The sequence below is a fragment of the Phocoena phocoena genome, chromosome 8 (genome assembly GCF_963924675.1).
Source record: "Phocoena phocoena chromosome 8, mPhoPho1.1, whole genome shotgun sequence".
In the NCBI taxonomy this organism is placed as follows: domain Eukaryota; kingdom Metazoa; phylum Chordata; class Mammalia; order Artiodactyla; family Phocoenidae; genus Phocoena; species Phocoena phocoena.
In genome coordinates this window covers 87860463-87886138 of record NC_089226.1, presented here as the reverse complement: position 1 = coordinate 87886138, position 25676 = coordinate 87860463, and the positions used below count along the sequence as shown (strand labels likewise).

At 39.2% G+C, this 25676-nt stretch overlaps 1 protein-coding gene across 1 annotated transcript in view; it reads right to left on the bottom strand.

Moving 5' to 3' along the window:
* The window catches only part of IFTAP (intraflagellar transport associated protein), a 60004-nt gene that overhangs the window by 3889 nt on the left and 30439 nt on the right, over positions 1 to 25676 (bottom strand). The window contains exons 3-6 of the mRNA XM_065882025.1: positions 18263 to 18417; positions 16942 to 17013; positions 15578 to 15644; positions 4397 to 4536 (exon numbers count right to left, since the gene is read on the bottom strand). Of these exons, the coding sequence (XP_065738097.1) occupies positions 4397 to 4536; positions 15578 to 15644; positions 16942 to 17013; positions 18263 to 18417 (434 nt within the window). The remainder of the gene's footprint in view (positions 1 to 4396; positions 4537 to 15577; positions 15645 to 16941; positions 17014 to 18262; positions 18418 to 25676) is intronic.

The following is a 25676-nucleotide window of genomic DNA, read 5'->3' as shown; positions in this document are numbered from 1 at the left end:
TTTTCTGAAAGCAGGTAGATACTTGGTATCTGTGCATTTCAAATAAATTCCTTCCTTCATTCAAATGTTAACTGAGCACCTACAATGAGACACAGGCGTGCAGAGAACAGGAGGAGACCCTGCCCTCTTGGAGGGTACATCAAGAAAGGTCACTCTGAAGACTGAACAGAGGGTAGATTGGGAGTCAGGAGACTAGTCAGGAGCCTGCTGAAGCAGTCCAGACAAGATCATGAGAACAGGGCATTGAGAGCAGATATTTTAAAATATTAGAAAGTGAAATTAACAGCACTTGATGACTGATTTGGATATGGAAGGGAAGCTCAGTTTTTAACATGTTGATTTGAATGTACCTCAAGGAATCCAGATAGAATTGTCAACAGGCAATTGAACCCACAAACCTGAAGCTCAGCAAAAGGTCTGAAGCTGGAGATACAGATTTGGAGACATAAGCACAAAAGGTAGTAACCTATAGATGAAAACACATCTAAGTATGCAAGTGGGAAGAGCTGTAGGTTTAGCATGGAACCCTGAGGAATACCAACTCCTAAGGGAAGCATGGAGGGAAAACCCCCAAAGGAGGCAGGGAAAGAACACTCAGAGAAATACACAAAGAATCTGAGAAGAGCTGGGAAGAGAGAACCAGTGGACCATGAGTGTCAGGGAAAATCAATGGTAAAAAACACAGTAGACAGTCCCATTAAAATAAAGGCTGAAAATTGTCCATTGGGATGATTGGCAATGATAAAGTACCTTTATTCTGAATATGTCCAGGCAGGTGATTAGACCAAGGGCATTTTGCAATGAACTGAATGAAGAGTGAGGGGAAAGGAAGCAGAGTCAACAAGAGGAGTCGAGTCTGTTGGTTTCTGAAGTCTGTATGAAAAGGGAGAAAAAAGACCAGACAATAGCCAAGGGGGGTCCGAGGTAAAGGGAAGGTTGTTTTTTCTTTAGTTTTCTTTCATTTCGTTAAGGATGGGAGAGACTTAAACATGTTTACATGTTGAGGGCAATGAACCAATAGAGAAGGAAAGAAACAAGGACCCTAACCATCTTATTATACCAGAAAATCACTCCCTGTAGCGAGGAAAGTTTCCTGATTATTTGTTCATTCAATACTTATTGCATGTCTCCTATACGCAAAGCACTGAATTCGGCACGAGTTCTGACTTTTTTGCATTTTAATTAAATAACCTTATAGAGACACACACGAGTGAATGGAGGGTCTTCTAAGACAAGGGGCATATGTGTAATTCAAAGTGAACCCTGGTGTACAGTGCAGTTCAGAACACATCACTGTGATCTTCAAAATGACAGCTTCCCAAATACTGTACAGCTGCAGTTCTATTTATGCATTTCAGCTGTTGGCTACTGTGGCATACTTTGGGAATTCTCTTCTTTCAAGTTAGGGTCATTTTGAGGTTCTAAGATATAAGGCTCCAAGTTTTTTAGATTGCAAACTGAACTTCTGACTTATTTCAAAGAGCAAAATTCGTGCAATGGAACACCAAATCCCCTGCTACGAAACAGAGAACAACTGTGAATTAAGTTATTAACTTGTTACTTTTGCCTAAGGAGCTGAGAGAAACATGTGGATTTCAGGCGTCTAATTTCAAATCTAATTGAAATTTTTTGTAGCCTCTCAGGGAATAGAATTTGTACACTATTAGAAAATTGCTAGTTTTCTTAAAATTGCTCACGTGATTTATTCTAAGAGGGACACTATTACAGAAGGAATCATTTTCATTCATAGTACCATGTAGGCAAATTAAAGTAAATAGAACTAACGCTCAAATCAATAACAGCAGCATTTAGCTGTAGGTTATCTTACACAGTAATATGATAAATAAACTGTCTATACAGGTGAAAAATTTTAGAGTCCCTTTTTTTTTTTTTTTTGGCGGTATGCGGGCCTCTCACTGCTGTGGCCTCTCCCGTTGCAGAGCACAGGCTCCGGACGCGCAGGCTCAGCGCTCACGGGCTCACGGGCCCAGCCGCTCCACAGCATGTGGGATCCTCTCGGACCGGGGCACGAACCCGTGTCCCCTGCATTGGCAGGCGGACTCTCAACCACTGTGCCACCAGGGAAGCCCTAGAGTCCCATTTTGAATTGGAAAAACGGGCAATCTCCCATTAAAATACTACAAAAGTTTCTTCAATGACCTCTTCTATATTTTGGGAAGTAGGACAAGAACTCAATTTTTCATCTTCTTAATGTGAATTCTTTTTGTTCAGTAAAGTTGTTTTTACTGAACAAAGAATTCATCTTCTTAATGTGAATTCTTTTTGTTCAGTAAAGTTGTTCAAGACTTCCAAAATTCATCAAAATAGAGTAACTACGGCAAGAAGTTATTCACAAAGGGAAAGTGGAAGGCTCTTGAAAAACGTTTGACTGTAAGGAGGAAATGCACATGTATAAAAGCAGCGATAAAATTAGGAAAAAAACTAAATGGGTCCAGTCCATATCAGGAAGTTACGGATTCTCATTAGGCAATTAAGAGGAAGTCAGGACATCCAGGATAAGTTTCATCTTTTGAGATTGACATCACAAAAAGCAACTACCATCTCTCACCCAAAATAGCCCGTTGCATGTGCTGGAAGTGATTATGTTCTTTTACCTACATTGGGTATTTTAAAATAAGATTAATACTATTAAACCAAGGCAGAGTTGGTGTGGTATTGTGACTCTAGACAGTCTAAAACATTTCTCTAACAAATAGTGGTTGGAAATTAAATTCCCACCCAAAGTATTACCCTGGATCTTTAAAAAGCAGCAAATTATTCATCTATGTCTCATTTTTGCCAACACAAAAATTGTTCATATCATTTTGATTCGAACATTGATAAATGTTCACATTCTCTGGGAAGAAATTTATACTCCTTTTAAAGATACAACCATACACAGGGTTTTAACTAGCATTTTACTGGCTATATGATTGATTCCAGAAATCATTCTTTTTTTTTTTTTTTTTAACCCATCAACTAAAACCATTTTGTAACAATTTCTATAATGGCACTAGGTGCCATTGACCACTGACTGGTCCAATAATTTGTATGGTCACAACGGAAGTCAAGAACGTGAACAAGTCTTTAAAAGAAACAGATTCCTGCTAGAAATCACCTTGTAATTATAGTTTCTTAATACTCAGGGAAAGCAATCTATAATTCAAAAAGCGCATTGAAAAGTGGCTATCTCCGCAAGTTTATCTGGTAAACAATTTGGGGTTTAATATAAGTCTGCAAGCATCCTAGATAGACTTCTGTGATGTCAGTGAACAAAAGTTCTACGAGAAAAGGGCAATTTAAAATTGAAATGTGTGGATTACTTCTGATTGAATGACTGCTTCCATAACATCAAGTGACAAGACTATTACCCAAACAACTAAGTAATCACGAAACACCCTAGTGTTTTTATTAGGAAGCAGTAATAAAGAGCCCTTAACAGCTTCTTGTGCCGATCCCCTTTCATGCTAGAGTAATAAAGGTGATAAAGTCACTACCCAGCACCACCAGCAGCCTTGGTTGGCACACGCTTGTTAAGTAATTGTTGATGAGTTGCAAATGATGGTGAAAGATGGCTTTCAAGTTGTGCATTTGGGAGCATTTACATGTGGGAGACTCCATTCTCCTGTGCTGGTGAAGCGCATGTCTAGATGACATTTCCCAGCCTCCCCAGTGACCAGATAGGAACATAAGACTAAGTGGCTGCCAATGGAATGTGAGCAGAGATGAAGAGCCCTGAGTCCTAAGCCTTGGGGGAACTTGCTGCTCCCATGCTCTCATCCCTTGCCCCTGCAGGTAGGACTGCGACCTGACTTGGAATATGCACATGAGGACAATGTCCTGAGGTGCAGTGGAGATCCAGAGAGAAGGAACCTGGGCCCTGGTAACCCCAGGGAACAGAAGCACCTGCTCATTTTAAAGGCTCTCTACAGACTGTTACATGAGAGAAATAAACTTCTGTCTCCTTTCAGCCACTGATTTATTGTTGGGATTGCCTACTATAGCAGCCTGGCCTTACCTTAACGAATGCAAAATGTTTTTAGGACCTTGGAAACAATAATAAAAAGAAAAGTGGCCAGTGCAGACTAAAAGAGATAAGAAAACTTTCCATCCTTTCTCTTGCGGAGTCCCCAAGTAGCACTGTCCCTGTAGCATGGCGAACATCATGACACATAGTTTCCACGTAAAAACATAATTGCTCTCTCTGTGTGTATAAAAGGGATTATACACATTAGAGAGAGATGGCAGTGAGAGGGACCCAATTAAGCAACCTGAACTGTAAATCTTCCCAAATCTCAGAAAAATACAGAAGCACACAGGTATAGTGGCATTTCTCTGAAAGGACTAGTTACAAAATCAAGGCAATTTCAAGAGGATTGAATTCCCTGTGGAGTACCTCTTCCCTTTGTTCCCCTGCTCCTTTTCCAGTGGGCCTTGGCTTCACTCCAGAGGTAAGAGGCTGGGCCACGGAAGGAATGTAAGAAGGAAGACTCATGCTCCTGTCCTGCTCCACCTCTCCTGGAAGCAGCAGCAAATCTGTCGAATACAAAATATTTCACTTGATCCCTTCACCAAGTCCACAATTGACCTAAGTCATCTAAAAGTCTACGATAGTCAAAAAAAATGAGCAGGGGCTTCCCTGGTGGCGCAGTGGTTGAAAGTCCGCCTGCCGATACAGGGGACACGGGTTCGTGCCCCGGTCCGGGAAGATCCCACATGCCATGGAGCGGCTGGGCCCATGAGCCATGGCCGCTGAACCTGCGCATCCAGACTCTGTGCTCCACAACTGGAGAGGCCACAACAGTGAGAGGCCTGCGTACCGCAAAAAAAAAAAAAAAAAAAAAAAAAAAAAATGAGCAAATATGCTCAAGTGAAGTAGGTCCATTTCACAATGCCTGTCCTCACTTGGGAACTTGACTCAAGGGATTCTCCTTTGTATAAAATAGAAGTCGTCAGTGCGTTAGTTTTTATTTTATAGTTGCAATGTTACAATCCAACCAAAAGGTCTGGGAGAAATGTTGTTTTGGGAATAACTTGATCACGCCTCTCACCCTCAACCCAATTTCTACTTCTACAGGAAAATAAGTCAAGAAGATGCTACTTTTGCCTCATTTTGCCATATTTTCCTGAGGGGGTGAAGAGAAAGAAAATGGAGTGCTGATTTCATCCTGTAACAATATGGCAATATTTCAAAAAAACATATTAAAAAACAATGATGCCAGAAGGAAGGAACTTTAACTTCCAGCAGAAAAATGAAATACTCTGTCATACTCAGAACGCATGGCCTACTTCTCAACGCATGCAAACAACAACAGTGTGTTTCCCGCTTGTTTAGCACAATCACAAGAATTCAAAAGCCAATCTTGGTTTTCTGATCGATCCATTAGAAGTGGATGTGTTTCCTTATTTTTGCACGTGTGACAGAACATCGATGCATCACAGACAACTGATGACCTTCCGCAGCTTTCTCTGAAGAGAAAAACAAACAGAAGCACAACAGGATCCCTCCTCCGTCTAAGTTTTCGCAGGACCAGAAAGGCTGCAACCAATAACTTGCAGCTGGCGCAAGATGCTGCTGCCTGCTACTCAGTGATGATCCTAATTAAGACACTAATTAAGTTCTCAGTGGAAGTGATTAATTAACAACAGGCATGCCTTGGTTGTTGCCAAGGGCAGCATGTATGGGGAGATAACTGAGCAGGTACTGATATTCAAAAACTGAAACTTATTTGAAATACGTCTCTCACCGCTACAGCTATCACCTTCACAAAAGACACGATTACAAAATTCTTAAGACTTCAGCAACAGGGAACATGGCAAACAGCCTAGAAACTGAGCACGTGGGCAGGGGGATGGTGAAGAAGGAAGTTCTACTATGATTAATTATTGAAATCATAGAATATGACCTGATTAATTAGGAGAAATAAAAACAGTAATAGCCGGCATTTTACATGCATTAACTCCGCCAATCCTCTCAACAACTCTGTTATTTCCCCTTTTAGAGGCAATGAGCTCTAACACCGAGAGTCACCCCAGCCACCTCACTCACGGCGCCACAGCTGCAGTCTGTCTGCGGAGCCCGTGCTCCTAGCTCACGCTGTCACATCATGAACTTACTTTTAAGTAAGCACTTTCACCACATACATTATTTAAAATCTATCAGATTGTACCTCCAAACTCAGGGCCAAGAAATGTCACTACAATAGCACATTAGCGTGATTAGTAAGTGTTCAGGGCATTTTACAATTTTATAACCAGAAGTAATATTTTTTAATATATATTTCTTTTAAAATTTTTTTAAAAATTTATTTATTTATTTAGGCTGCGTTGGGTCTTCGCTGCTGCGTGCGGGCTTTCTCTAATTGTGGGGGAGCAGGGGCTACTCTTCATGTGGTGCCTGGGCTTCTCATTGCAGTGGCTTCTGTTGTGGAGCACGGGCTCTAGGCACGTGGGCTTCAGTAATTGCAGCACGTGGGCTCAGTAGTTGTGGTGCACGGGCTTAGTTGCCCCGCAGCATGTGAGATCTTCCCAGACCAGGGATCGAACCCGTGTCCCCTGAACTGGCAGGCGGATTCTTAACCACTGCGCCACCAGGGAAGTCCCAGAGAAGTAATATTTTTAAATTCAATAAGGTTGGTGGAAAAACTGGCTTTCTAAGGTATTCCTTTATGAGTCCAAAGCTAACCTCCCTCACTGGTTAGGGGCCTGCCAACAAGAGAGGCAAGAAGAGAAAGGTTCAAGCCTCTTAATGTGAAAACCAATATCTACCATACCCATTGGCTGCCAGTGCAGACATCCCTTTGAATGTGAAATCAAAATCAATCCTGCTTTCAGAGCTATTTAAAAATCTGATGGACAGTACTGTGCACCAAGAGGGACAACTCTGCAATTCCTTTGCTGAAACTCTTCACATCCCTCATGTGTTTGCGAAGAAGGTAGGGTTTTCAACAAAAATGGTTTATTTCGTAAGAATTCCACTGCCATGGGTACAATTCTTTCAAAACAATATGACTCAGTATCCACTGCATTTCCCATTCCTGTCATTTGTTTCTCCAGTGTAAAGGTAAAATGCACAGACGTATAGCTGTTGGAGCCTAACACGACACCTTATATGTAGTAAATTCTCAGCACATACTTGCAGAAAGGAAATTAATTTCCTGCATCTCAACTTTTAAACTGAACAGCAAGTATGAAGAGTCTACCTATCCACAGGACATTGTGAATGATGCAAAATATGTATAGTCCTTTCCCTCAAAAACTAAATTTTTTTTTTACAGGAGTAGGATTTTTATACATAAAATCAGACAATAGTCAACACAAAAATTGAACTGCTTTAACTCTAAATAGGACAGATTTATAAAAGAGTGAAACCAATATGCACACGAATAGTCTGATAAGACACAAGCTATAAAGAAGACACAAGTTATCTTTTAGCCATTTTATAATCACTGATGGGTTATTTAAATATTCATTCTCTCAGGGGGAAAATGATTGTATTCATTGATGATGGGGAATGGAATTTCTGAAGTTCTCTGCAAAGCTTTCCCAACTGAAATCTTATCTTTAAAACACTTCATCTGACCTTATTGTTTCTAAAACAATTAGTTTCCTTCTTAGCTAAATACCACCATCCTGACTGATGTGCTTTGTAGAGTTAAGGCACCTCTCGATAAACGAATCTTGATGTTGGATGGCAAGCCTGGTTGAAAGCATTTCAACCTCTTTCTCAACTACCTGACAAGAACGTCCAACGTTTATAAACTATGTGTTTGTGCCATTTGTCTTTCTGCATTTAGCCAATGACCAGCAAGTCAAAGGCTATAATCATGTAATTTAATACAACATTAAAAAGTAAGCCATCTACCTGACATCTGATAATCTAGACAATAATATTTAGTCTCCCTGTCATATTTATAAAAATTAACCAATCCATTCCTTTGTTGCCATGTAGAAATGGCCAAAATTTCCTGAAATTTCGGGTGTTCCTCAAGACCAAAAAGGATACAGATAAGAAATGCACTCAGGCCTCCTCTGCACATAGCTTCCAGCTATGATAGTTTATATCAGGTGGTTCTTGTTCTTAAAATTTTTTGAAGACCCCAAAGAGCTTTTGTTTATGGGAGTGATATCTATCAATATTTACCATATTAGAAATTAAAATTTCAAATATTTGCTTATTGAATCATTAAAATAATACTATCATATATTAAAATAAATATTTTTATTTAAAAAACCTCTTTTCCAAAAACAAAGAAAATAGAAGAGAAGCACTGTTTTACATTGTCTGAATCTTTTAAATGTCTGTCTTAAATAGAAGAACGCTGGATTCTATATTTGCTTCTGCATTGAATTTTTGGAATATGCTGTTTCAGTTGATGAAAATGAAGAAAACTCTAGTCTCACACAGATATGTAGCTGGAAAGGGGAGGACTATTTCAATACTCTTTTTATATAACTGGGGATATTATTCTTTGATACACACTAGATATTGACAAATGACAAAGTTTTTAAAAATAATTTCAATGTGCAATATGAAACCCTTTCAGTAACTTTTTCATACTCTTATGTTAAAATCCATTGGTCTCTCTTACATGTTGAATGGATTGCGCTCCTGTGTATGATTTTGTAACATCATATATTGGTTATTTGGAAAATGGTGGTTCACTGTGTTATGCAGATCTTTCAAATGTTGACATATTTCATTATGCAATATAAAAATCACATGAGTTAACATTACCAATTTTATCAGAAAAGGCTTTAAATATTGGGAAGCTGTCAAGCTCACAGTACTGGATTAAGTTTTCCAAAAATCCAATTTTCACTTGATCCATTGCCAATTTTATCATTGGCAATGAATACTGTCAGCTGTTGTCTTGTAGAGACGGGCTCACTTCATTCCTTTTTGAGAACTATACTTTGTCAGTCATTCTTTCAAGTAAAAACGTTGATCCATGAAAGAAAAAACAAAAGTTCAGCATACCCCTCAATTGCACAAGTGTTTTTTCATGAAAAAGTGTTTTTCATTTTTTCATGAAAAAATTTTCATGTATTTCATGTATATGTGAAATACAACTGTTGTATTTCAGTATGCAGCAGACGAGGTGTACTCAAGCATCAAGGTTTAATAAAATTAATAATTTTTACCACTTCATCAAGGACATTTGCAATGGAAACTGGCATTTGCTTTAATTACAAATTCAGGACAGTGAAGATTACAGTGACTACTAGTATAGTTTGGTGCTTCTACCTTGATTCACACTAAGTTACTAGCATCTTTACCCATCATTGCTTTTGCAACATCAGTGCAAACGTCAGCTTATTTGACCTTCAGAACTTGGGGTTTTCCAAGGAGCTCCCAGACCACATTTAATATGAGTCTGACCTTCCCACCAAGAACATTAGAAAAGCTGAATAAATGATAAAAAATCAACTACTTAAAGGCATTAGAGAGCTACCAGGGAAGCCCAGAACTTGAGGGGCCAAGATCCTGGAGAGAAGGAAAGTAGTGAAAGTGAGTCTAAGAGTCTAAGCTGTTTTTCAACTTATGGCATTTACTGATTTGTAAGCAGAGGCTGAAAAACCAAGAAGTGAAGAAGAAATAGACTAAGAGGCTGAGAAGCTTAGCAGAACTACCAACAGGTTCACAGTGCCGTGAAGATAAAAAACAGAGTTTGGGATCTCCAAGAAGGAGGGGCTGTGATTTACCTTGAAGGGCTACACCCTAGCAGTAAGCAAGAACTAGAAGTAGAGCAGCCGTCATAAAGCCTGAAACCCAGTCACCAAATCAGCTCAATCCCATATTGGATTAAGATGACCTATGACTGCTCTAACTGCTAACAAAATGTTGAAGAGAAGCTTTTCTAAAACAAGATTAAGATAATCATCCAGAGCCTATGTAATATTTTATATACAATGTTCAGCATTCAAACAAAAATTACCAGGTATACAAAGACACCAGATCAAAAGGGAAAATTAATAATATAAATGGACTCACAGGACATCTCAGTTATTGGAATTATGAGACAGGAACTTTAAAATAATTGATTAATATATTCCAATAAATATATTACAAAAATGGAAAATTTTGGCAGGGAACTAAAATCTATAAAAATAGATATTCCAGACCTCTTGAAAACTATAATAACTGAAATATTGATGGCTTTAACATCATATTTGATACAATTCAAGAAAGGATTACTGAACTAGAACATAGATAGTAGAAAATATTTGGACTGAAGAAAGAAAGGAAATAAAAAAGGATGGAAAATGCAGGAAAGAGCATAAGTGATATGTGGGACATGGTGAAAAGTCTGGGCACAGGTAATATCTGAAGACGTAAGAACTGAGAATTTCCTAACATTTACAAGAATCTACAAACCCCAAACAGAATACAAAGTTAACAATGCCAGGGCATGGTGAAATTACTGACAAACAAAAACAAAGAGAAAATCATAAAAGTAGTCAAATGAGGTAAAAAACCTATTACCTTCCAATGTGCAACCATCAGATTGACACTTGGTTTTTCGACAGTTTTCAATAGAGGAAAAATTAACACCATAACAGAATAGAATAACATCTTAAAAATTCTGAAAAAGAAAAATTACAAACCTAGAATTCTCTACCCAGCAAAAATAGAGGGCAATGAAACAATAATATGATAATACTCAATTACTCCAAAATAGGCAAAAAATGAGTGAAGCACATATAACTTGCAGGACAAGTAGAAAACAAAATAGTAAGATAAGAAATTTAAAGCCAAATATATCAGCAGCTACATTAAATGTAAATGGATTAAACACACCAATTAAAAGATGAAGTTTTATTTGTGTGTGTATGTGTACACGCATATGAATAAACCATATGCCACTTTCAAGAGACACATTAATGAAAACTTACTTTGAGAAAAAAAATAACTGAAAAATAAATAAAAGTGGAAATGTAAACAGAGGAAGATTACTGCCCATCCAAGGGGAAGGTCAGGAAGGTCAGGGAAGAGTTACTTCATGGGCGGAGTTGGCATTTGACAGTGATAATAAATCATATTCCTCTACTTTAAATACAGAAATAAAAGAAAAATCCACACAGGAGTCAAAAAGATGGGGATCAAAATATGAGCTTTATAACTAATAGAGCTGACTTTGAAAATAGAGCTTGTCCTGCAGTCACAATTTGCCCTCTTACTTATCAAACTTTCCTTCCAAGTCTAGACCTTGGACTACCCCGCCTGACAGGGAGTCTGCACAGATGACATGAATCCAGCCATGTATAAGGAGAACCTCTTCACATCCCTAGAGCCCTTAGAGTAGGGGCTCAGAGAGTGATACCTCCAGACATTTGTCTAGAGATGGTTCTCAGCTTCAAAGGCATGTTAGAGTCGCCTGGGAAGCTTTAAGTACTGCCAATGCCCAGGACACACACCAGACTACTGGGAAAGGATCTCCAAAGGCAGGATCCAGGTATTGTCATTTTTCTTTAAGCTCCTCAAGTGATTCCAGTGTATCTCTCAGGTTGAAAACCACCATGTAAGGCAGACCTGGGCCCCTTTTAAAGTGTGTCTACTATAAGAAAGGTGACACAGGCACAGAAGAGAGGACATACACCTTCCAAACAGCATGAACCCAAAAGAAGAAACAAAATGTCTCATCTATACACATCAGTTTTTTCCCATAATCTCTCCAATTAGATAATGCCTTCCTTTACCCTTGGGGATACATAAATAGAGGAATTATTGAAAGGGTGGAATTATCATCCCAATTCTGTTCTCTTCTCAGGAATGGAGTGGAAGCATATGGCTTTCAAGTTTGAATTTAATAGATGGATAAATTTGCACATTAAAAAAAAAAATTGGAGGAACAGGGATAGAGGAACATTTCGAAGCAAGGATTTTTCCCTCTCAATGATCTTTTAGTGATCTTTGAAGTAATGAGAGAATGATTTTTAACAGTCCCAAGTGGAAAGTAAATGAAATGCCTGAACTCTATGTTGGCTGAAATATGCCATCTTCTCCTAGCTCAGGACCTTTACACACACTGTTCTTATGCTGTTCCTATACTCTCTTACACACCCCTCACCCAGTTAATAATTACTCATCCTTTAGATCTCAGGCTCTCAGCACTTTCTCTGATCCATGGACAAATTAAATTCCCCTGCCATATGCTCTCATGAGATCTAGAGCATATGTAATTATATATTTGTGATATGTCTGATTCTTCCAATAAACTATGAATTTCCAAGGACAGGAACCAGATCTGTTTTATTCTTTACTTTATTCCAGGATCCAGTCACCGTTGTTAAATATCTTTGAATAAGAGTCCAGGTCATTCATAGGCTACATAAAGCCTTAAAGTTACAGATAAGGAAAGAATTTTTTTAAAAAAGAGGGAGAGAGAGAGAAAATGATGGCTTCATTAGAACTGGGAGTACTGGAGAGATTGAAAGTGAAAATCAAATAAGGCTGCCAATCTTTGTGCAGGAATCAGTTGCCCATTTTCATCCAACACAATCAACCATAGCATGAGTATACCCACTGGTCAAGAAACTTGTATAAGACAGTATAATTCTGAAAACTAGGCCTCAAAAAAGTCTCTTTGACCTTCTGCACTCATCCAGAGAACATGCTGGGCCAACTGAGGGGGTAAAAAATAAAGACGACCAGAAGATTCTTCCTACTCCAATGGCCAAAGCATAATAACTAATACCTATTCCAAATAATAATCTTTCCGGGTAACAGTCTGGAGCATGACAGTAACTAACCATCAGGTTAACTATCTTATCTCAAAGGAGGAAAAAATGGTTAATGTGACATCAAATAAACACAGGGCACCAAACTCTGTGGCCAAGATTCCCTCTAACAACTGGTCAATAGCACAGCACTGAGTTGTCTGCTTGGAAAAACTGTCTCCACCTGGGCTGCCAAAACAATAAGCCAAATACTGGGACAGAAACAAGCGCCTGAATCTTGGAAAATATTTATGAAAATGAAAAAGGTGAACAAATAAAGTCAGTGGTAGAAAAACAATAGGCAACTCACTTCCTTGTTGCCCCAAGCAAATCTGTTGCTTAAACAATAACAACAGAATCTAATCAGTAAACCCCTCAGCTGCCAAAATTATACAAGCAACTTGCCTGTTTAAAATGTCACGTTTCCCATCTGATATAAATATTTGCCTTCTGCTCCATTCCTTAAGTGTAATACAAATCAGATGCAATCTAAAATTCACCCTGGCACAACTATTTCTTTTTTCTTTCCTTTCAAATGACCCAGATTGTGCATTATGAAAATTGTGAAGCTTGGTGGTCTTTTTGGTAATTGGAATAGATCACTGAAGCCTAGGTTGCTTTTTAGCCTTGGCTTTTCACATTATTTTACACCTGGGAAGGTCCTGACTAGCTCATCCAAGTCCACTGAGACTTGGTTCAGCCTCAGTAAGCTTTTATATACACAAATGCAAAACTACCTGTTATCTCATTTCCAGAAAAATCATACTAGTGAGACATTTCTTTGCAATTTTTTAAACAACAGAAACAGATCTGGTAAAAAAAAAAACTTAAAAGATGGTTAAAGAGGGACTTCCCTGGTGGTACAGTGGTTGAGAATTCACCTGCCAACACAGAGGACACAGGTTTGATCCCTGGTCAGGGAAGATCGCACATACTGCAGAGCAACTAAGCCCGTGTGCCGCAACTACTGAGCCTGCGCTCTAGAGCCCATGAGCCGCAACTACTGAGCCTGCACTCTAGAGCCCATGAGCCACAACTACTGAGCCTGCCCGCCGCAACTACTGAAGCCTGTGTGCTCTCCGGCCTGGGTGCCACAACTACTGAGCCTGCGTGCTGCAACTACTGGAGCCTGCACACCTAGAGCCCGTGCTGCGCAACAAGGGAAGCCACCGCAATGAGAAGCACATGCACCACAATGAAGAGTAGCCCCCGCGCACCTCAACTAGAGAAAGACCCAACGCAGCCAAAAAAAAAAAAAGTTTAAAGAAAACAATGTGAAAATAATGGAAAAGGTAAGAAGACTAATTTAAAATATTGATACAACCAAAATCAAATTTGCTGGCTATGCAGGATTATGTCAGTATACAGACCTTCTCATTACCAGCAGAAAGCAAGAAGTTTAAACTATCACAAAATTCAACCTGTGCACTTTTGTGCCCTCCTATGAAATTAATTTTATGTTGCAAAGGTATACGTGCAGACTCCAAGTATCATCCACAGATGAACTATATCAGAATCCCCTGGAGTAGTGGTTAAAGATGCAGATCACTAGATGCCACAAAAGACCTTCTGAATTAGACTCTTTCTTAGGACCCAGGAATCTGTTCCCTTTCCCCAAATCACCCAAAACCCAGAAACAGTGTGCTTGCTCCACAAATTTGGCTTCCTCATAAATCCTCAGCAATCCCTTCTAATCCAATCAGAGCCTCTAAACTGCTCTAATAAAGAAATTCAGAGCTGCCTAAGGCATTAAAGTTAAGAGAACCTCTGTGATTCTGTTAGATCTCTGATCTCCCTTGAACCAAGCAAGTACGGAAAAAAATCTGCGAAGTCTACTGGTTAATAGAGTGCTTGAGCAACAGTGCCTTCAATAGAGTAGTGTGATGTTTGGAAGCAGAATAGAAATGTTAATTGCTTCCAATTACCAAAGCCTCTCAAATTCAGGCAGAGAAGCCAAAGCAGAGGCTTATACAGTCAGTTTACAGACAGTGGCCATCCCCCAACCAACTACACCCTGCACTTTAACTCCTGTGTGATTATAAAGAAGCCCCCTTCCCCAACAATAATGACCATAGTCGCTGTTTATGACCACCTAAGGACTGTAAACACAATCAAACACCAACAACCAAAACCCCATGGAAACTGCCCCTTCCCTAACATTCAACTAATTTTGAGATATTCTTACATATTAAATTAGGAATGAGAGTTTTCAAAACAAGTAACTCAAATTTTGAACATATTTCAAAGCCCCTTTGAGCAACAAAGGATACCTAGTCTTACACAGAAACGTTAACCAAGAAAGGAAAAGGCCTCATCTACATAAACCTCAGAGAAAGCCCCAGAAAAAACATTCACGCTATATCTTTAGTTTTAATTGTTTGGTAATAAATATTTATAAAAGCAAAGACTTTGATTTTATTTTTTTGTTTATTTTATGATCAATTCTCATAATTTTTATGATTTTTATGATCAACTGATATTTTAAGTAGCACTCAAAAATAATCTCCATTTACAACATGGTGCTTCTAAGAAATAAGGGTTTGACTTAAATGACTCTGAGACAATTATCCAAAAATCAATCACATGGTAAATGGGGGTGGGGGGTGGGAGGAAGAACACCTTTCCTTCATTTAAGACCAAAGACATTACAACCTTCAACAAGTTTTCTATGACCTTTCGGCTGAAATCTTTATTATCAAAAAAGAGACTGCAGGACTCCAGTATTCCCTATTTCAGGGAAAGTAGAGGTAAGGATTGCCCCAAAAAAAAGAAAGAAAGAAAAGAAAAGCTGTCTAAAGTCTCATTTGTAGTTTCGAGAAAGAGGTCAAGCAGTGTAGAAAGGAAACAGAAAGCATACTCTTACTCATTTGGGGCTTAATCTCTTCATCCAAGTCCAAATCTTCTAAATCAAGGAAGTTGTCTACCTAGAAAAGGATTAACATCATCTTTATGCAAATTAGACCTAGAGAAAAATATGCAATTAAGAATCAGTGGATCCACTTCCACAACACTCAAGTGAGCAAACGCATCTCCTTTTCTCATTAACTTTTGAGTCCCAGATAGAGATCTTTGTGTTCACTGTGCTTTCCCAGAGACATCTGAAAGAAGCACTAAATCTGGAAGTTGGCCGGGATTTCACAGGCACCACAGTAAGATCTCTATACTGAAAGGGAAAAAACAGTCTGGGAGGTTTTTGAAAAGTTTTTGTTCCTGATTCTATCGCAGAATATATACCACCATCAAGACAGTCTGAAACAATGTTTCTGTTTTTTGGGTTTTTTTTATTGCTTTTGCTCCTCAAGCAAATGATGGTGGTGGGTCTGGCTATTCTCACAACAGTGTGCTTTAAACTCCAAAGAGAGAGTAGAAACTAAAGAAAGCAGGGGAGAAGGTTCATTCAAGACAAAATCATCCTGCCCCAGGTAATCACAAGAGAGGTGAACAGGGCAAAAAATCAAGTGTTCTCTCTTTTGAGCAAATAAAACTGAAAATTACTTCAAAGGTAAAAAGCCGAGCAAATGACCTTTACAGACAGTAGCAGCATTTCAATGTTGCTTTCCACTGCAAGCTGACAATGAGACATTTTAGATTAACAAAATGGTAGCACTTCAGACACGAACCAATTCATCTCGGGTGAATATCAAAGAGTGTGAATAAACAAATGATTTCACCACTGGCACCAAGGCAGATCTAGTAAAGGCACGATGTCAAAATGCCTTTTATGCTTATGACCTAAAACATGTACATAACAATATACCGTAAAATTATAAATTTAGATCTCATCATTGGAATTCAAAACACAGCCTGGGTCTTTCTTCCCCACTCTCTACCTGCCAGACCATGGCTTGTAGCTTCCATACTTGGAAGTATATAACTACAGTTATTTTTTGACTTCCAAGGGACAGCAAAAATTTATCTTCCATATGATGGTTTCAGTACTAAAACTTGAGAATCTGTTATATTGTCAGGACGAGAGTCACGTTTCTCTATTGAAGCACCCCTTCCATTTGTAAAGCTTTGAGGAGAAAAGATCCAGAACCCAGGCAACCAAGGACAGTTTAAGATAATCAAACACCACTTTTTTTTTTTAAAGCATATTGACAAAATCTGCTGAATTCTCCAAATTTGTATGACAGACAGCAAATGAGTCCTGTGAGGTTTTTATTGTTTTTATGCTCTTTCTGGGTTTTGGCCATGGAATAAAATCGAATCATGCCTTACCTTCAGCTTTCCTGCCCGATTCAGATCACCCTGAAAGGAACTGCCAACTTTTTGGCCTTCATCCATCACTATCTGGAAAAACAAACAAACAAACAAAAAACATTGAGGACATATTGATGGGAAGATGAAACAAGTGAAAATAAAGGAGCTGATGTTGTAGCCCTTCAGGCACTAAAATTCCCTTTCTGCTTTCTGTTGATTAGTTATGAGTGACAAACCATGACACCTTAGTGACAGCAGATTCACTAAGTCATAGCAGCCATCAGGGAATAGGTTCCAGGAGGTCTGACTTCTACTTCTGTCTTCTAGACTCATCTACAGTGTAACCTAGGGTAAATTATTTAACCCCAAGTTTTTCATGTGTAAAATATGAACACTCCGCACCTCATCACCCCAGCCCCCGTCCCATCCCATCCCAATGAGCCTCTGAAGGACAAATCAGAGAATGCTAATACAACATTTTCAAGTTACTAGGAAAAAATATCGTGGAACAATTCTTTGCCTCTCACACACTGGTTAAAGACTCAATAGAAAATGTAATTCCAATTGCCAATGATGGCCAGTAGACAGTGAATCCTCTAGAAAGAAAAGTTCTTGTCCCATAATCACCTCACTGGAAATAAGTTATAGAATTAAAGAATTATAGCCCTTTGCTGTATATAAACACACTTCTAACGTGGAGATTTTTCTCCCTTGCATAAAACCATAATCTCATATACAATTCTGTCCACAATATCACAGGGAATACACGATGAGATAGAAAGTAGAAACTCAAATGGTTTAAAAAATAGAACAGCTTCCACTAGGATTCCTTGATAGTTAAAAACCATAGCTAAAGAGAAAGTGAATATAGTCTATGAAGTCTCGAAGATTAGGAAGAGAGCATCTAACATTTATTTATTGACCAAATCTTGGAAGAACCAAGATAACATATTCTACTTTAAGTCTGAAGGACATGAATCCAGGACAGGTAAAAGAAACTCTCATTTACACAGAGAATTATAAAAAGGAACTCTTTTGTCCCAGAGGACAAGCTAAAATATAGACATAATTTCAAGAAAAATCTGTAGATGGCAGATCCCTAAGAGGTTTTTAACAAAAATTGGGGATAATTAAGTTACTATCATAAAAGTTGGCTGTTGAAATCATGAAATGTAATGATGATTTTCAGTAAAGTATCCCAAAGGCACTCCTTCTAAAATTAGGAGTCTGAGTTACTGATCCAATAGCTGTCCGATGTTTCTTATTATGGTCTCTTTCTTTTCTATTAATTCACGATAAGTTTTTTTTCTCTGTTTCTGTAAATGTGCTATGGTAATACCTGTTCCTCTTCTGAACACTGTGACGAAGTACGAAGAAAGATAGCTTTATTGCTAAGATGGTGATCATTTGGTTCATTTCTCTGAGTAAATTTTACTGAAGGAAAATTGTTTTCTGAAGAATTGGTTCCAAAGGCTCCTCTTTTGGTCACATTATCTGAAATGATAAATTACATAATATTAGAAAACACCCACCACATCCAATCTAGTTTATTTTGTGTTTATTGAGAATCTTTCTTCCAAACAAAAAAAAATACTTTTCAAAAAAATCTACAAACTGAATGCTTGAAGCATTAAACACTCTTAACCTATAAAGTTATTTCTAAAAATGCACAGAAAGATAACACTATTTCATTCACTATTCAACAAACATTTATAAGTTTGTATCCAGCACTGTTCTCAGCCATTGTTAAGAGGTCAATAAAGTATTTGCAAGACTCTTGGACATTACCGATCTCATTTTTTTTCTAAATTTGAGGTTTTTAAAAAAAAATATGGAGGCAATGTACGGATGATTTTAGAAAATTTGTAAAAGAAAAAGATTAAAATTAGAATATCACTCATAATCCTGCGAGACAGAAAAGCTGCAACAAAATTTTTTCAGTGGCTATTTTTCTCATCTTTTATCTATTCACCCATAAACTTCTAAAAGTCAAATGGAATTGTACTGTACATACCATATTATAAGTCAACTTGAGAGCAATATTTTTTTCATACTAAATATTCTGCATAATTTTAATGATTATAGAGAATTCCACTGTATATATTTAACATAGTTTATTTAACCAATTCCTATTCTCAACTATTTAGAACTATAAACAATGAATACGTTTGTGTTAAATCTTTGCACATTCATGATGATGTCCTTAGGATAAGGAAAGAGTCTAAGATTCATCCTAAATTAAGAGAAAATTATAACATGATGCCATTAACAGAAATGTGGGGGACAAATTCAGATGAGAATGAATTAACCTTTGTCCATGCTGCATTTGAGGTGCCAGTGGAAACTGTGAGGGAAATGTCCCAGAGGCAGCTGCAAATGTAGGCTAAAATGTGGGTGAGAGGTCACAGCGATAGGTAAAGAGCTGGTAGTCGATTACACTGGGGCAGTGGTTTAAGCCATAAAATTATTTTTAATATTAGCAGCAATATTAAAATAAATAAGCGTTAACATTTACTTGAGGGTCAGACTGTCTTTTATTATGCATCTCATAAATCTCATTTAAGCCTCACAACAAGCCTAGAGGTAAGTACTGTTAGTATCCCCATTTTACAGGTGAAGAAACCAAGGCCTACAGAGAGATTAAATAATTCGTTCAAAGTTACACAGCTGGTAAGTAGCAGAGTGCGGATGTGAACCCAGGCCTTCCTAATCCAGCACTCACTGCTATGCAACTTAGAATAGTACAGTAAATGAAGGGAAGGGGCTCTTAGAGAATAGAAGAATAAAGCAGAAAAAAAAAGAAAATTTAAAAAGCCCAGAAAGGACACAAAGAAGAAAAGTTTACAACAGTACAAGAACCCAGGGAGCATGGCACATTCTAAAACTAGAACTCCCTTGCTGCAAATGACAATAGCAAAACACAGGAATCTACTTAAAGGATCACTAGAGGAGTGACTAAGGGATTCAAAAGAGGCCAAGTGGCAGAAATCAAGCTACTGTCAGATTAGGGCATCCTGTTCCATCCCCTTACAATACTCCACCATGGAAAGATTCTGGAGACATGGGTTTATTTGTGAACAACCTGGTCAGGTATCTAACTGAAGGGGTTACAAAACAGCCTAACCCACCGAAGTGGCATGTTTGTTTCTCTTGAGCCACTGGTTGCATGGCTTCAAAATCAGTAAAGATTCTTGTTGTTCTAATGATCTCGGCCTGGTGCAAGGCAGCCAGAATCCTGCGTTTGCTTCTGAATACCTCATCATTGGTAGAATTAAGACTTGCAGGGGGACTTCCCTGGTGGCACAGTGGCTAAGAATCCGTCTGCCAAAACAGGAGGCACGGGTTCAGGCCCTGGTCCAGGAAGATCCCACATGCTGCAGAGCAACTAAGCCCGTGTGCCACATCTACTGAGCCTGAGCCCTAGAGCCCGTGAGCTACAACTACTGAAGCTCACGCGCCTAGAGCCTGTGCCCTGTGACAAGAGAAGCCACCGCAGTGAGAAGCCTGCGCGCCGCAACTAGAGAAAGCCCGCGCGCAGCAACGAAGACCCAACACAGCCAAATAAATAAACAAATAAATTCATTAAAAAAAAAAAAAAGACTTGTAGGGATATCTATAGTACATTAACACAGAAATACTGTTGGGGAGAAGAGATAAGGTAGTCTAGCCTATGATACAGCATTAGCTCAGTAAGCCAGAGAGGGAAAACACAAATATTTAATGCACCGCTTTTTTTTTCAAAGGGATTTATTAGCAAACACCACCAGCTCAGGCCAGCTCTCTCTACTGCCTCTTGCACCAGCACCCATGACTCCTAATTAGCTACTACTGGGACGGGTGACCCCTGCCTTGTGCCCCAACAAATCCCCGCAAACGCTGATATGAAGCACTCGCCTTGGCTGCTGGGGGTGGAGGGGCTGAGAGTCTGAGTAAGGAAGGTGATGGGAGGGTTACAGGAACACTGCTGGAGTAACCAGCACGATGCCAGGCCACAGAAGGGAAGACAAAATGGTCTTAGGACTTACCCTCCCTGACTTCTTCCTCTTTTACAGCCACAATCATGGCTGTAAAATCATCAGTCCTAGGGCAGAGACAAGCAGTGGCAGCAGCGTGGAGCAAGACAGGCATGGAGATGCTTGGAAACAGGAGTGAGGAGGAATGAAAGGGTTCTCCAAACTTCATCAAAGTTAGAGGCAAGCAGACTTCCAGTGGCTCCCTGCCATTCCTCAGTGCCATGTTCTAATAAGACGCGGAATAGTTTCAGTTCTCCTTGCTTATCCTTTAAGTCTAGCACAACCTAAACCTAGTATTTCCCGAGAAAATGCCGTGTACTCAGCACACTACTGTAATAATCTATTGATTTACACACTTGAAAACCACAGTGATGTCTGGGAAGAACAGATGTCCCGTAAGGACAAGTTCTGTTTGTTCTTATCATCACTCAGAATCCTCTGCCATTTCCAATAAAACACCAGGTTATTTGACAAATAACCGGATGAAACTCCTTCAAAATAAAGAGCAAAATGTAATGAAGTCCCAGCTTCTGATGCTGATGTGCAGCGATGGTTGAGGTCTCAGATCTAACACAATTTCTTGTTTACTCTTTCAAAACTTCGTCCTTTCATAAACATAAAGCTTTCATTTTTAAAATATGGAAAGATTCAGAAAAGAACTTGTTCCCTCTCTGACTGAACCTACAGTTTAAGACTCCTTTCTAAACCTTGAAAGCAGTTTCACAAGAGCAAGTACTATTTCACTCCAAAGGCCCCAAAGTGCTTCTTACAAATGCTTTTATCATTTTTTAAAAAAACAGCAAAAAAAAAAAAAAAATCTCTTGGCAGCAGAAGATAGGAAAGAAGTTCTTTTTCAATATGATAATGACAAAATGGCAGATGTTGGCACAGCCCAGAATCCGAAGTGGCCTAAAGCCTGATTAGAGTGCCAGATGCTGCTTCCCAGTTATCCTGGTGGCCATCCAAACACGCCACCCAAGTGGGCGTTTCATCTTCTTCTGTTTCTGCTTCTCATCAGAGTCCTTTTCTACCTTTTCATCTTATCCCTAATGTTCCTTGCTTTGAAATAAGTGCCAGACATAACACACTTTGGAAATCTAACAGCAATATTTCAGAGAACAAGTCGGTTACTGAGACCTGAAAGAGTGTTTCTTTGGGCATTTCTGAGTCAAAACTTCAATACACATGAAACAAAGGTTTTTTGCTAAAGGTTTCATTATTCTGAAGCAATGGAATTTCAATTTTCTTTTGATACCAAACAGACAAGCTTCCCACAGATCTCCCTTACAAGGTCACCAACGACACCTACAATGTCTAATTTCAGGCCAAAGAAAAAGGTTACACTCCTGCAAAAGGTTGAAACTATGGACGCCTCGATAAATTAAACACCAATCGTAAATTGACTGTACATCTTCCAGATGAAAGCGGTCAGTTTCAGAGAATCGGTTAAAAATTCAAATTCATCCATTCAAAGGCCAGACTAGTGTCCATGAGCTTAGAAGAAAGTCTACACTTTACAGGAAGTTCTCACAGATCAACACAACCAACATCAGAATTCATGACCTAATTCTCCCAGCAACACCTGAGTGTTCTTCTGCACCATGGTCAACAGAAATACAAATCAAGAGCATGTTCTCAGTTGTGAAGAGATACTGAATATGTTGTTAAGTAGGAAAGAAAAATTCATGGGGGGGAAATTCTGTGCAACACTGGGTAGTTGCCAAAAACCTCCTGCCAAGAGCATAGGGGTTAAGCAATCATGCTTATAACAAGACTGGGTACTTTGAAAGTCAGGGGGGTGATTTTCATATCATACTCCTAGCCTAAAGCAATGTTGCTCTGGACAAAATTTGCTCTTCATTTGCCCAGCCAAACTACTTCACTCCACTGCTTCTTGATCACATACTCCTTGGTATATGGCCTCCCCTGGAGCGACAGTCCTTAGGATTAAATAAGCAATTTAAAAACCAATCAATCATAAATCAGAATAAGTCCAAAGAAGCTAAATTCAGCAGACAAATGTTTTGTCTAAATTCCCTTTGCAGTGGTCTGAATTCCAACTGTTTCATTGTTCTTCACTGGAAAGGGCACAGGGAGGAGAGGATTACCTTAGCCTGGCCAGTCAGGAATAATTGTACTTTCCCCAAGGCTGGATGATAATTGACTCATTAGTCACAGACATAGCTCTCCAGCTGCCAAGACACAAATGCACAACCCTAGCTCAGAAAAAAAAAAAAAAGTGTGTCAAAAGTCTAAGACGAGGCACACAATAGCAGTAAGTTGACATTTTGAAATGTCCAGTGTTAGGCACGTAACAGAGAGAAAAAAAGAAGCGAGGATAGTGTAAAGTTGCTGTAAGTTTATTTTCAGGGAGAAAAGCTGAGTGGTAGTTGAGTTATGCAACTTATTCAACCCACAGGTTGTATCATGGGCATCAACTATGTGCAAAGTGACCCAAGATGGGTAAGACCCAGTCCCTGCCCTTATGGAGTCTACAAACTAAGAAGTTTAGCCAGGTATGCAAACCACCCAAATAGAACACAACTAACGCAGAGGATATAAGGGAGCACAAAGTTAGAGAAGGGTGAAATCACAATTGGTTTGGGAGAATCACAGAAGGCTTCATATAGGAATGGGGAGTCTGAGCCGGGCTTTGAAAGATGGCTACAATTTCAGCAGGTGAGCCCTGTGAGGAGGTATCCCACAAAGGGAAAACTCACAAACAAAGCTCCCAAGGTGGGAACACGTGGGGCCTGAGGAAGAACCACCATGTATTCCAGGAAGGCAGGAGCACATATTCTGCGATGCATGGAAGGGCTGCTATTTGCAGGGCTTGACAAAAACCCTGTACTATACCAAGGCCCTTGGGAGTCATAACTAGAGCTGTGCTCTAAGATGAAATGGATGGAAGGTGGCAGAGTGGTTCAGATACTTTCATACTAGAAAGTACGGCGCTACTGTGGCAATCCAGGTGAGAAGTAAAGGGAGCCTCAGCGATGGATTTAAGAAAGGAGAAAAGAGCTCACAATGTGGGTTCTTTTTGTGTTTCTAGAACAGAAATGAAGACACTATCTCCAAGTGGTTATGTTTCCTCCCTCTAGATATCTCAGAATGTTCACCTTATCTTCCCATGGCAATCTGTATTATTCTTTTAGTTTAATTTGGCATGCCCCAGATAACTTAAAAACAACAACAACAAAACAATCTCTGTGATGGTGGCAGTAGACATTACAGCATGCTTGCAACCTGTCAAATGGATTACATGTTGGTGCAAAGAGGCCACACATATCATCCCATGAGATAAACTCACCTTCCCAACTGCTTTAGTCAAGGCCACAGAAGGGAGCTGGTCCAGCGTGGGAGCAGATGCAGCGTATTTGAGCACAGCTTCCCTGAGCTCCCAGAATGCCTAACAGGGTGACACCTGTTGGTGACACTGTCTACACAAAGTAGGATCTTGTTTCTTTTTGTATCACTGTCCTTATCTACTTAAAAATTTCAAGGCTATGCACAAATGGTTTATTTTCTTAATAGGAAATATTTATGACAAGCAGCATCCTCCTAGTTCTTCAGCCAAACCTGGAGTCACAAGGCCATATGCTCACCCAGTGAAGCACTCAGGTAAGGATCTAGGTATCCATGAATAGTAGCTCCACCTCTCCATAGCTTTAGTGAGGTGTATTTATAGAATTCCCTTAAGTGTACAATTCAATAATTTTTAATAAATATACAGAGTTGTCCAACCATCACCACAATTACATTTTTAGATCATTTCCATCACCCCCAAAAGTCCCAGGTACTCATCTGTAGCCACTCCCCATTCCTACTGCCAAACACAGGCAGCCACTAATCTACTTTTTGTAGCTGAAGATATGCCTTTCCTAGACATTCCATATAAATACAATCATATGATACATGGTCTTTTGTACCTGACTTCTCTACTTAGAATGACATCTTTGAGGGTCATCCATGTTGTAGTATATATCAGTATTTCACTCCTTTTTATTGTCAAAAACTATTCCATTATCTGGATAGACCACATTTTGCTTTTCCATTCACCAGTTAATGGACATTTGGATTGTTTCCACATTTGGTACCCCCTTGATTCTAATACTGAGTTGGATCCAAAGACCACCATCACTAATCCAATTCCATGCGGTGCCGCGACATGCTGAAATCAACACAAAGGCCAACCACAGAGTTCCAGCTTCCTTTCACACCCCAGCAAGGGGAAAAATGCATATAGTAATTGAAGCTACAACTCTGATCATCTTATTGTCTCATATGGTCACAGCCTTAGAAACATGATCCTGTTTTCTTCTCCAAATGTATCTGAAATCATCTGCAATTACCTTTCTTAATTGTCCGTGCTCTGTCTCTTCCCACTAAAATGTAAGCCTAAGGAGAATAGGGACCTCTCCATCAGAAACGTACTCACAATTCCTGAAAGGGAAAATGTTGTTTCCCCATTCCCAAGGACATGTAATGATTAAGACTGAAAGGTAGACCGACACACTACACTTCACCCAGTGAGCTCACTGTGTGATTAGCACCACGCTAGGCTGCAGGATTAGGAATTGGGAAAGTTAAAGGACATGACTTCTGCCTATGAGAAACAGAATCTATCCCCTTAAAACTGTTACTCACTCAAAGGCAAAGCATTCTGCTTATCTTTCAGCCAGCATTTCCATGTCTAAGAATGTATCCAAAAAAAACAATTAAATATGTGGGCAAAGATTT